The 13,071-nt window shown below is 39.7% G+C and overlaps 1 protein-coding gene across 2 annotated transcripts in view; it reads left to right on the forward strand.

The window, feature by feature from the left end:
* The first annotated feature begins 581 nt into the window (after positions 1-581).
* The window catches only part of LOC144533724 (regulator of G-protein signaling 6-like), an 88,858-nt gene continuing 76,368 nt past the window's right edge, over positions 582-13,071 (forward strand). The window contains exons 1-2 of one of the 2 annotated variants that reach the window (XM_078275269.1): positions 582-718; positions 7,286-7,638. In XM_078275269.1, coding sequence (XP_078131395.1) covers positions 7,405-7,638 — 234 coding nt within the window. In that variant the 5' untranslated portion in view covers positions 582-718; positions 7,286-7,404. Of the gene's footprint in view, positions 719-4,850; positions 4,943-7,285; positions 7,639-13,071 lie in introns of those variants that run through there. The other variant, XM_078275270.1, reaches the window with a different exon arrangement.

The following is a 13,071-nucleotide window of genomic DNA, read 5'->3' on the forward strand; positions in this document are numbered from 1 at the left end:
TGTTTGCCTCAGGGCTGCTAAACAAATCAGACATCAGGATTTAGAAATGAATCATTATTCTCACATGTAGTAGGAAGCACAGTTTTGAGCCCTAAATATCCAGATTCAAGGACCAAAACTTGATGTGGTGTAATCATTTCACAGTCAACTGACTTTCTGTCAATTTAATCTTTGTTTGGAAAAGTGAAGGAAATCACAGTATACAATTTACAGCTTTTGGGGACTAGCTTTTAGTAGGCTACCTAAATGGGCAAAGGAGCACCCCAAGGGACCCTGGAAGTCCCAAAGTCATGGCTGCATGACAGTTAGTTTTTTTTTGGTCAACATTAACCAAAGTATGTTCTCCTTAATATGAATACATATGCATGGCTACATATAGGCCCCCTACTATGTCAATCTGGCCATGTTGGAACCCCATAATGTAACTGTGTGAATTGAATTTTGTCCTCAAAATGTTAATAATGCAAGAACAAACACACACACACACACACACACACACACACACACACACACACACACACACACACATTCACAAAACAGACACCACTGCATAATAGTGGTTGAGAGTACAGCAGGTTCTCTCTCTCTCTCTCTCTCTGTCTCTCTCTCTCTCTCTCTCTCTCTCTCTCTCTCTCTCTCTCCACTGTGCAGCGCTCTGGTTGTTGGGTCGGTGAAGCCGCTTTTTGGCTTCGGAGCTCCAAACAAGAGCTGCGCTGAGGTAAGGAAGAAGGCTGGAGGTATTAGGAAAAGGGGACGAGAGAGAGAGAGAGGTGGTGCATGAATGAAATAATGAATTAATGGAGATAGAGAGATTAGCCTTTATAATATGTATAGAAGAAGACTAGATTTCGGTTGCGCTGTGCACTTCAACGTTCCCAATTGTGTTAATACGGTCAGTGCTGCGATGTTAATCTCAGAGTGAGGAGCTGGTTGCATGTTGGATGTTGTCACAGTTCTGTTCTACATGTCGGAGATGCATGTGTGCACACGCGGGCGTGTGCGTGAGATGATGTTAATCCCACCTGTGATTGAAAGGAGCGTGCACTCGGCTGCTTATAGTTAAGTGACATTCAAAGGACAGTATATTTGAAATCAATGTACGCGTGTGTCAGTGTGTGTTTGAGGTGTGTGTACAGTTCAGTATCTGAGTGTCCACTATGTCTATGCATTTTGGGTGTTTGGTGTAAAAATGTGTTACTGTTTTACAACTGGCCCCATGAAAAGCGACTACAAGTAAGAGAGAGAGAGAGAGAGAGAGAGAGAGAGAGAGAGAGAGAGAGAGAGAGTCTAAATTAGGTTGCAGGTGTGTTTGGGGAGTGGAGCAATCCTGTGAGCATAGAGATCACAGACAGTTTAGCTGTTGGAGACAGAGAGATCTACAGTGTGTCTATTCTCATGGAGATGTGCAGCTATATCACCACCATCCATCAAACCTAAACTCTCCAAATGTATATCATGTTGGAGATATGAGCTTATGTGTGCTAAGTCATTATGATTGTTCCGTGGGGTTACATTTCATGGATAGTAAGTATGGTTGTGTTTAATGTATGGGCTGTCATGCCTTGTTCTGTCTGATTGGACTTCATGGTTAAAAGTATGGGGATACCCCTGCATATTTTTGTGTGCTTTTAGTCTGGGTCTGTCCTTCATGGTTTGGGCCCTTATAAATTAGTTCCAGTCTAGGTAAAGCTCATATATTGCATAGAGTGCAATGCTATTTAGTATATATTGAATAGAGTGCCTCCAACTTTGTGGCAAGAACTTCACTGGGCTGCACAGAGCCCCAACCTCAACCCCATCCAACCCCTTTTGCATGGACTGCGAGCCGGGCCTTATTGCCCAACATCAGTGCCCGACCTCACTAATGCTCTTGAGACTTAAAGGGGAGCAAATCACTGCAGCAGGTTCTAAAATCTGGTGGAAAGCCTGAAAGCAGAAGAGTGGAGGCTGTTATAACAATAAGACCAATGCTTATGGTTTTGGAATGAAATGTTCAACAATGATATGTGGGTGTAATGTTCATAATGTTTTATGAGTACTGTACACACTTTCGGTGCTGTACTCCTGTATTCCTGGAAAAATGTATCAGACATACTTTGTCCAGTGTGTCGTAGTAAATTGATCTGTGAGAAGCAAGAAAATCAAATTTTCCTTGATTTCATTTTGTGAATATTAGAATAAATGTGTCACTTAACTGATTTGGCTTTAGTAGAATAGTTGTATAATTCACACAGAATGACAATGAATAGAGTGTACTGATTTTGGTATCACACATTTCTGGTATCACACAGTTTTGTATTATATTTGTTCTATTGTTCTTTTTTTTTGCAACAACACTTTTATCATTTTGCCTCCTTGTGCATAAAAGATGGCCGCCTGCTGGATTGATGGTGTCCCTTATTTTACAATTACCCCTAAGCGTAAAACATCCAGACATTCTCATCCAGTCTCGCCTGGAGTGTAGAGGATAGGTGTTGAAGAAAACTGTGTGTGTGTGTGTGTGTGTGTGTGTGTTGCACTGTTTAGGGTCCACAGGGAAAATGATAGCAGAGACAGAAACAGCGAGAAGTCTCACTTTGCATCTACTCCCTGTCATCACAGCGTGTGATGAGAATAAAGCAGTGTAATCAGGTTAGTTTAGAATAATAATTAGATATTAATAAAACATAAATCACTTGATATCCTAACATTGTGTGTAAAATTTGATTATTTCTGGAAGACATCCTTGCAGTATACTGAAGGATCCATGCATTGTTTACCTGGTGTGTCCATGCCAATTAAAGGTACACTGGTTGGCTTTCAGAGTAAAACTAATTAGCTTTAAGTTCCTTCTAGCTGTATCTTTATTCTTTTGTAATGCAGAAGAGTACGAGTTGCACACTGATGAAAGCATCAGCTAGCGTTTGTACCCTTTTTCAAGAAGACATCACAATACTCAACCATAGTCTGTTATACTCGACTCATTTGAAAATGCAGAGACGAGTTTTAGGCACTTAATAAAGAAAGAATTAATTCAAATTGACATATTGAAATAGAATTCATAGTTTACCATAAACAATTATTTGGGAAACTATCTGTTGACTCTCCTCTGGAGTAGAATTATAAAGTAGTAAAATGGGAATACTCAAGTAAAGAACCTCAAAATCATACTTCAATTATACTTAAGTAAGAGTGCAGGTACTCCTATCAGTGTTTATGGGAAAGTAAATTACATATATTCATCCCTGTCAGCCTATTCACAATCCAGTATCAGTAAACATCTAGGATCCTATTAGATATTATATATTACATACGTTTTGTTTTCATTGTTCTGTCAAGTTGACCACACCTGATAGCAAAGTTTCTTTAAAGCAGTTTAAGGGCAATTATGGCATCTCAGAGGGAGACGGTGAGACACTTAATCTCTGTGTGATTTAGGCTGATGAGATGAGCGTATTCAACCTGCACATTTCATCTATATGCAAAAAAGAGTCAGAGCAAATGTTGGGGGTATTGATCCCAGGCCACATACATACTATGCCTGCCTATAATAAAGACAAGACAGCAGGTGTAAAGCCATTAATTCAGAACTCTTCTCCCATATGGATTTTTAAACACATGCTGCATGTTCTTGTCTTCACACAAGAGGCTCAAACATGCTCACTCTGTTTGTATGTTTTCTCACAAACTCAGCTGGCTGATGAGAGTATTGATCTAAAGAGCCAGTTGTCACAGAGCTGGAAATGCCTGTACCAATAGACTCTCTCTCTCCCCCTCTCTCTCTCTCTCACACACACACACACACACACACACACACACACACACACACACACACACACACACACACACACACACACACACACACACACAAACGCACACAATCTGCATCCACCCACACAGAAACAAGCAGCGCTCTACTTAGAGTTCACAGACAGCATTAGAAGTTCTTTTTGAAAGCTGAAGCAGATTGTGTTTGCAGCCATCCACAAGTTCACTAATTAATTATTGTTTAATCTGCACAAAAAAAAACAACAAGTTGTGGTTTTCCAGGAAGTTTTTTTTTACTATTTCTTGGCCTGGCGCTATTGTACTGTTTCCCTCCTGTTTCCAGTCTGTGTGCTAAGCTAAGCTAACTGGCTGCTGCCTGTAGTTTTATATTTTCTATACAGGCACGAGAGTGGAGAGTCTTCTCATCAACCTCTTGCAAAGAAAGAGTATTTCCCAAAATGTTGAACTATTCTTTTAAAACAAAGGATCAGAGGACAAACCTGTGGATGTTCTGGTCTTAATTATCCTGCTGCTTGTCACTTTAAGGATTGTTCGTTATTTTCCAACTGAGAAAAGTGGGCATTGCTCCGAGGCCCCAGACCCCCAGAGGCCTATAAAAGTCCCAGTGCAGTAATTGGTTTGTGGTAATATGATCAATTGTAATTGTAACCTTAATTATTTCAGATGATATTGTGTTAACATGGTGTGTACTCCTTAATTAATGTAAGTGTAATCAGATTAGAACAGAGCAAACCTGGGGTCTTACTCAATGCTCAATATTTCAATAATTCGCAACAAGTATATAACAAATATATACGCAGAGTTTACTGGTGTATTTGTGGGGTTATACGTCTCTTTATGACTTCCCAGATAGTTTGTGCTGTATTTTCTTCCTTATTATTATTATTATTATTATTATTATTATTATTATTATATTGTTTCTTAGTTGTTGTGAAATGTTACTGTATATTTCTAGAACTTCCTATGTATTTGGACTTGGGATCTACAAATGCAAACTACATTTCCCATGAGCACTTGCATGACAAAGCACAGGTGTGGTCTATTTGATGTAGTTAAATGCACAGGGATTGCTTTTGTCAAACATTTGCCAGATGAAGGTCCAGGAAGTGTGCAGCGGAGCCTTCTTTCCTCCACATTTGACTGTTTGGTGCTTTTTGCACCGCAGCGTTTCATTGTGAGTGTGCTGATCTTCTCAAAAGTATTTTACTTTAACCTGCCTGGAAACGAGAGAGCACAGGCCCCGTTTTAAAAGGTTAGGGAGGAAGATTTTACTGGCAATTTAATCACAAAGTTCACTTCACTTCATTCCATCTTCAATTATTTCCTGAGATAAAGCAGGTTGACCTTGTATAGTTTATTTGCGTAAAAGGAAGTTGACATCACTGATAAATCACTTAAAGTGGAATAAAATTGTCATGTGTTGAGATTATCACAGTATCGTAGAAAAGGATAAGTCATTGATATTAGAGAAAATGCAACTGCATCAACCTTCAACAGAAAGAAGCCTTTGCAACTTGTGAGGACTTGTATTTTTTTGTGCGGTTTGCACAAGTTTAATCAAGTAAGGAATTGCTTAAAATGTTCAAAGACAATATTCAATACAGGTTACATTTCCCAATGCATGCATTCATTAATTCAACCTTTATTTATACTCGAGAGACCATTGAGGGGTGACCCTCATTTACAATGTCATCGAGTGAAATTACAAAGGCAACAAAACAAGACAGAAAGGAAGCGACACCATCATAAGAAAAATAGAAAGACAACTTTTTGAATTGGAAAAATTATTTGATAAAAAATTAGGGTAATAAGGTTGCAAAAGAAAGTACAATTATATAAAGCAATTACAAGTAGAAGTTTGCAGGTTTAAAACCAGATTTCTAAATTGTCCAAAAAGCACAAGTGAGTTGATAAGGAAGTGTTGTAATTTGTTCCAGGAGTCGGGTGCACTGACGTTAAAAGCAGTCTTTCCAATTTCAGACCAAGCTCGTGGAACATGAAGCAAAAACCAGTCAGCTGAGTGAGTCTGATAAGGTCCCTCTGAGTAATGGAGAAGTTCTGTCAGTGTGGTAGTTTCCAATAAGAGCCTTATAGATAATGAGATACCAGTGAGTCTCACGTCTTTCTTGGAGAAAAGACCACCCACCCAACACTTTCATATAAAATACAATGATGTGTACCATAGACATGACCGGTCATGAATCTCAAGTGATAGACTGAGTCCAGAGATTTAAGAATTGAAGTTGATTTTGCACATTGATGATGTTGTATTCAGACAGTAAGGACACCAGCTGGCTGGAAGTGAATGTGCTTTGATGAGTAATAAGAGGTAGTTAAGTCTTCCATTTAGGATGGACTAAGTGAAGAGAATACTGGTCCCAGTTATGGTTGGGATGTAATAAGCTGCAAGGACACTAGTTTAGAGAGCGAGAGAGTTTATATGGAGAGCGGTAGAGTGCAGAGTCAGGAGGAGGAACAGAGGCCTGTACTACGAATCAAGATCAACATCCACTGGATTTATTTCAGTTACTCGGCTTCACCTAACCTAACAACCGCGGTCCCACATAACCTCTCACGATGGTGGTTCACAACTAGTTCAATCGACCCAGGGTTTCCCAATCCAACAACGCACGCGTTCACATAAAAGAGACCAAATCTTGCTTCGTAGTACTGGTCTGGTCTGTTTGGATTGGCAGCTTTTCAGTTTGCATCTTCTTTATTCTAACCAACTCCTGTGTTTTCTATTTTACTGTTATCTCTTCTTCCTACATACTACATACTGTCTTCTCTCCTCCTGTGTTGTTGTTCTTCTGACAAAGGACAAACCGATAATGAAAATAAATGTGCAGTTTTAGAAATAAAGCTAAAATTATTTCTTGATTTCCCGCTACCTAAATTAAACTAATGTAGCCTACACTATTAAAACGTTATTTGACATGTTTTGACATCGAAACATACAACAAAAGAGAGGGATTTTTATTTAATTATTAATTTAATATGCTCTGTAGGACTTTGTGGGAGATAGTTTTAACTAAGAGTGGAAAAGAGTCCAATAAGTTAAAATCCACGTGTCTGAGATTTCCCTTTTTCATTTCTATCATGTATTTTAAAGTATGAGAGAAGATTTAGAAAATATTATCAGTCAATGTAAAAAGTTGAGTCAAAAACCTACATTATTTCCTCTTTGTAAAACAAGTGTTTACGAGTCATGATATCACTATCTATAATGGCAAATAAGCTTGTAATGTTCTTCCAACATCTTATCAATTATTGAGATGAAGAAAGAGAAGCCAGACACAAATTCAACATGTCTTGTCTCGCCTGTAGCTTCAATCTCATGTGACAGCGGAGCACGAGGAGTTGCAGAGAAGAGATAAGAGAAAACTAGAATTTATGATGCTTTCATTTCATCCATCCCGTTGCTGCTGACAGAAGACAATAACAAAAGACAGGATAGATGGGAGACCAGTGGTGAGTTGTACGGTCTTATTCATCTCTCTCTCTCTCCCTACAACAGCTTCTACACTGAGGAGAGTGCACAAAAGGACATAAAGGAGGAAGAGAAAGACTTGACGCAGATAAAGAAGAGAGGATAACTCAACACAGTAGAAGACGACTGAAAAGGAGCCTGTAGTGATGGCTGAGGCACCTCAGCAGCAGCAGCAGCAGCAGCAGCAGGAGGAGGAGGAGCAGCAGCAGCAGCAGCAGCAGCAGCAGCTGAGCACTGTGGAGGCGACCGAGACCGACAAAGGGTCTGAGGAACCGAAGGAGAGTGTCCAGACGACACCGACTCGGCCTCTGCTGTCCATGAGGTCCATGAGCACTGTGGACCCAGACGACGACTCCCCCAACATGATCGTCTACAGAAAGGTAAGAGCAAAAACTAAACTTTTTTTTAAACGTATTGATGAATTACATGTCATTTCGCTGATGCTTTTTATCCAAAGTGACTTCCAATTAAAGTGCTCATATTATGCTTTTTGGCTTTTTCCCTTTCCTTCATTGAGTTATATATCTTTTTTTGTGCACGTTATAGGTTTACAAAGTGGAAAAAGCCCAAAGTCCACCCCAAAGGGACTTACCATCTCCAACAGAAAACACTGTTCACAAACTGCTCCAAACAGCTCTGTTGTAGTCCAGCCTTTACTTCCGTGACGAACGTGTGTCACTTTGTAACACACGTTATGCTTGCTTAGCTGCTAGCGTGGCACGCCCTCATACTGCTTCTGACTGGCTAGTAGTCCTTACCTAGGTACTGTGCATGTGCGACTCCCAACAAAGATGGAACAGAAGTGTGATACCTCACTCTGTAGCTAAAACAGAGAGCTCAACACACAGGGTGAAAAGAGGAGCTGCAGCAATGTGCAGTACAACAAAAGTATGGTGTTTTCTGACCATGTAAACCTATTCTGATATAACCTCTAAATACAATAAGGAACCTGAAAATGAGCATAATATGAGTACTGCTTTCAACCTTGAAGGTACAAACTCCAGACAGCAAAAAGCAAGTGCAAGTACATTAGCTTTAAATAAGCCAAACTACAAAGAGCCATATGAAATTGCAACTGTACGTTTATTTTTTTATCATCCAAGTTGAAGTCGGAAGAGATGTGTTTTAAGCCTGCGGCGATAGATGTGTAGGCTTTCGGCCGTCCTGATGTCAGTGGGGAGCTCATTCCACCATTTAGAAGCCCGGACAGAAAACTTGATTACATTTGTGATCTTGTGGTGCTGCTGAAATTTGACAGTTTGAGCCTGGGCTACTGTTGCCTTGGTGACCTGTAGTTGTTTATAGTCTTTCACTTTATATTTTAATACTGGAGAGAAAGCTTTGGTAACTGAAGTCCAAGGTTTTACTTTTGAAGAGGTGAACTTGTTGTTGGTGTGTCAGGCTCAAGGGAGAGGCTTTGATTTCCCACTGGCACACTCGGGCAAGATGCAAAGTTCTTTAAGTGCTGTTAGAACTGTGTAGAACAGTTGTGCTTTCCAAACTTTTTCAAACCATGATGGCACCCTTACAAAGTGATTTTTATTTTTTTTAATTTTTTTTTTATTTCTAATTGCACCATTCCATGCCACCCGCACACTCACCTCATGCATGTGCATTCTTTTCAGCTAAAAATGTCACCATGGATATCTGTAAGAATTGATTTTTAACAAACTGAAAAATATTTTTCATTAAAAACAATCAAATAACATTGATGTAAAACATACAACATATATGAACTAATATCAATACTAAATGGAAAGCTACACCCCTATTCTCACTCTGAGGACAATAAGTCAGCTGTTTTATGTTTCTGTGCAGATTTGCAGATAAATATAAAACTTAAACAATGAATACAAATTTGTTCAGTTCAAACATGAAATTAACTCACAATTACATTTTCAAGGACAAAAAACATTCACATATGATATCATGCCTTTCCTCGTTAGTTGTTTCATTTACCTTATTTACTAGTCGCTTGAAATATTGAATGTTTCTTAAAGAGGGGGTGTTTTCTCTCAAGGGGTCTTTAGCTTGGCACTACTGCCACGTTTGACTGTTTTTCCCTGCAGATGAAGCACACTGGTGTGGGACAGCTAGCTTCCCCTATCTACGAAAACGCATACACAAAGTATCTTCCACCCTACCGCCTGATTTTAGTTTCTTTTGTTCGGTTTTGGTCAAGTGCTGCAGAACCCACTTTGGGAACTGTACTTTGGCATTGTACGATTTATTGGGGACTATAATGTGACTGTATGGCAAAAAACAGGAAAGCGAGCCACACAGTTGTTGGTGTAAGGAGTAAAAGACGGATTTTAAAACAAAGCTAACAACATGTTTCTCTTGGTCAGGAAAGGCCAACTTATTACATTTTGGGAGAGAGGGGTTTAAGAAACCAGCAGCAGAATGTCTCTGTGACAGCAGTGGGATTTATGAGCAATGTGGGCTACATTTAAAAAAAATGAACAATAGCAGTGTTTCACAAGACTCTACCTGAGCCAGCTCTGGTCCCAGGTAGACAAAAGGTCAGGCTCATTAACGACCAGGAAGGGAAAAAGAAAACTACCGGATGACCCTTTAGCACTAGATCTCTGGCATCTTTTCACATCACAATTATTTGGGCAATTAGAAATAATTGTTTAAAACACAGAAATAACCATAGGTATTCTGTTCCTGTTTTGGTAAGCATGCAGCCTGCTAAGAGGCTAGTTTTTATGTGTGGCTGACGCTGACTTTTAACCTCATTGTGAAAGGGACAAGAGCTACAGTTTCTCCTATGCGACTCAATATAGTTTGTCATTGTATATCATCCAGAAGTCAATAAAAGGCGAGAAATGAATCTATTCCAAAGGCAATCTCCCTTCCTCTAAAATGATCCGGCCTGGAGAATGAATGCAGGGACATGTGAATATGGATATCATTCCCCTGCAGTGTTTTATCGTGATAGATGAACTGTGAAATAGTCAGGGTTTGCATGGTGCCCTGATGCTCTGTGAGTCATGGCTGCAAAAATACACATCGTGCAGGAAATTAGAGCCGAGACACAGATTGACTCATGACATAAAGCTAACATAACATTTGGGTGAATTTCAAACTTTTCCCCCAATGTTCTAGATGGTGATGTAGCAACATCTGTAATGGAAGAACTACAAGGAGAATCTGGCTGAAATATGTTGGGAAGAGCCACTATACTCTGCAATCAGAGTTCTGCAAAATTCATGCAGATGTTAAACTTTTCAGTAAATGGCTTCATTCACATGTTTAATGTGTTGATGAAGTCAAAATGGATTTTTTATGAGCCCACTGTTGAGGATGCAACACAGTGATAGCATCCAGCACTGCTAGTCAGCACAACAAAGACTTAGGTGGAGCCTCCTGGTGGCAATTGTGCTTCAGCAATGCAAACCAAAACTTAAGTCTCTATGTCGGTGTATTTCACCTTGAACTAGTAGCTTTTGTTGGACAGTGTGGCAGTTAGGGAGCTTAAAGGTGCAGTAGGTAAGACTTGTACAACTAACTTTCTGTCATATTTGCTGAAACTGACCCTATGTTCCAGTAGAACTACATGAAGCAGGTCATTAAAAAAACAAAAACAATCTGGCTCCTCTGGCACCACCTACAGCCTGTAGTTTGCAAAAATCTACCGCTCCCTGTTCAGATGCACCAATCAGGGCTGGGGGGGGGGGGTGTCTAAATGCGTGTCAATCACTTCTAATGTGCACACATTAATTCTCCCTTGTGGGGGGAGGGGCTTAGGAGACCGTTTGGGCTTTAGAAGAAAGGGGGGTAGGGACTGAGAAGTTGTCAATGTTCAAATTCTTTGGCGAAGTCCTGGATCTTCACAATCCTACCTACAGCACCTTTAAAACGTTTGGTGTCTGGAGAAAGTTGAATCCAAATCACTGTACTAGAGCAGTGGTTTTTGGGGGTTGCCAGATGGTTGGGGAGAAAAAATTAAGAAATAACATATTTTAGACTGGGGAATAGTTTTTACATTAATGTGTGTGAAGTTTGGTACATTTCATGTGTTATATTCAGAGCTTTATCTGTAAATCAGGAGGTCCTGGAACGAAGAGAGGGTGCTTTTCAGGTGGGTCAGGGCGAGAGAAAAGTCACAAACAGAGCCTGCACTGTAAAAAGCAACCTATAGAATCTGCTCAATAAATGTGAGGTAACAATTGGCACTCTATTTGTTTGGATAGATCTCACTACGTTTTGAGTGACTCTTATCTCTAACAACTATGATACACTAAAAGAAATTAGGTAAAGTCTGGAGCACATTGGACAGGGCTAGGTGCCAGCTGCTTAAAGTAAACTGTCAGCATTATTTGTTTACATGTATTAATTAGAGCATTCACAATAATCACTCAAAATCAGCAGGGGGAGGCGTGTAGAAACAGCAGTTTACACCGGTTTGCAGCTCTTTCTCTCGTCGTCGAGGGGGGTCGCAAACACCAACCTCATTTTTCTGGGGGGTCGAGACTCGAAGGTTGAGAAACGCTGTACTAGAGTAACTAGGATTAATATGCTTGTGGCATGTTTGTAAAAGCAAAATGTAGCGTTACAAAAGATCTAACATCATGGCAAGGTAAAGTGGTGAAAATATTCTAAATATAGCGTACACTTAAACTGATATCAATCTTTTTTATATGGGCCTTTTTTAGGTGGCAATATACCACCTATAAATATGTTTAGCTGCTTCCCCCATCCACAGCAGTACATTGCGTAGCCTCCGTGTTGGTACACCTGCCTGCTGGGCGCTTGCCGACTGCCATCCACTGTAGAAAATAATACACTGACTATGGATAAGTACCGCATACAACCCTACTTAATAATGTCTGAACTATCTAAGGTTAGGGTTAGATTTGGGTAACTTGGTGTATTGATTTTAGCTTTATCACTTTACATGTCCGACATACACACTCACGACCTTTGTTCTCGACAGTAAATCAGTGTGTGTGTGCGTGTGCGTGTGTGTGTGTGTGTGTGTGTGTGTGTGAGTGTGCGAGCGTGTGTGTGTGCGAGCGCGTCCTGCGTTCAATGGACAGCAATTATCTTTCTGCATCGGCATTTCCACAATGAAAAGAAAAAAAATATATAGAAAAGAAAAATGTAATATATTGATAACTGGCACAACGTGCTGGCGAACTCACCGTAGACTATGTCAATATCTATAGGCTTTCAATTGAAAGAGGCTGGAGGCGCAGCAGGAACAGCAAGACACCAACAACCAAAAAATCGGTTTTGATAAATGAGTTCCTGATGCAGGGGGGAGGGGGGGGTTTAGGGAGCAAAAGAGAGGCAGCAAGTTGTAAGTTACCTAGATCGAGTTTTTGATCAGATCAGAATCAATTATTTCATATTTTATGCTTTTATTTGTCTAACCAGTATGCTTAAGCTGACACTTAATTCTCCTAAACCTGAATGAGTGAGTGAATGTGGCTAAATCAGCAATTAATCATAATTCAGGAGAAGCTGCATTTATAGAAACAACTCAAACATTTAGGAGCATGAACTGTTTCATAAATAAACTTTAATTACATTTTCATTTAGATTATTCCGTATAGCTGGTGACGCTACTGCTGCTATTACAGCTGAAACGGAAGTATGACAGCTCTTAATTACCACCTGCCAACCGTACTGAAATGTCTATTTAAGTTTATATTAAAATTGATTAAATAACTGTAATATACATAGCAGTATAAAGTGAACCCACTGATCCAGTGGTTTATAATAGACATATTTTAGTGGTTATTCATACTTATTTAATAATCTTGTTATAATGCAATCAAGCTGTAGCAACCCACTGTGAGCTG

Source organism: Sander vitreus, chromosome 18, assembly GCF_031162955.1.
Source record: "Sander vitreus isolate 19-12246 chromosome 18, sanVit1, whole genome shotgun sequence".
Lineage (NCBI taxonomy): Eukaryota > Metazoa > Chordata > Actinopteri > Perciformes > Percidae > Sander > Sander vitreus.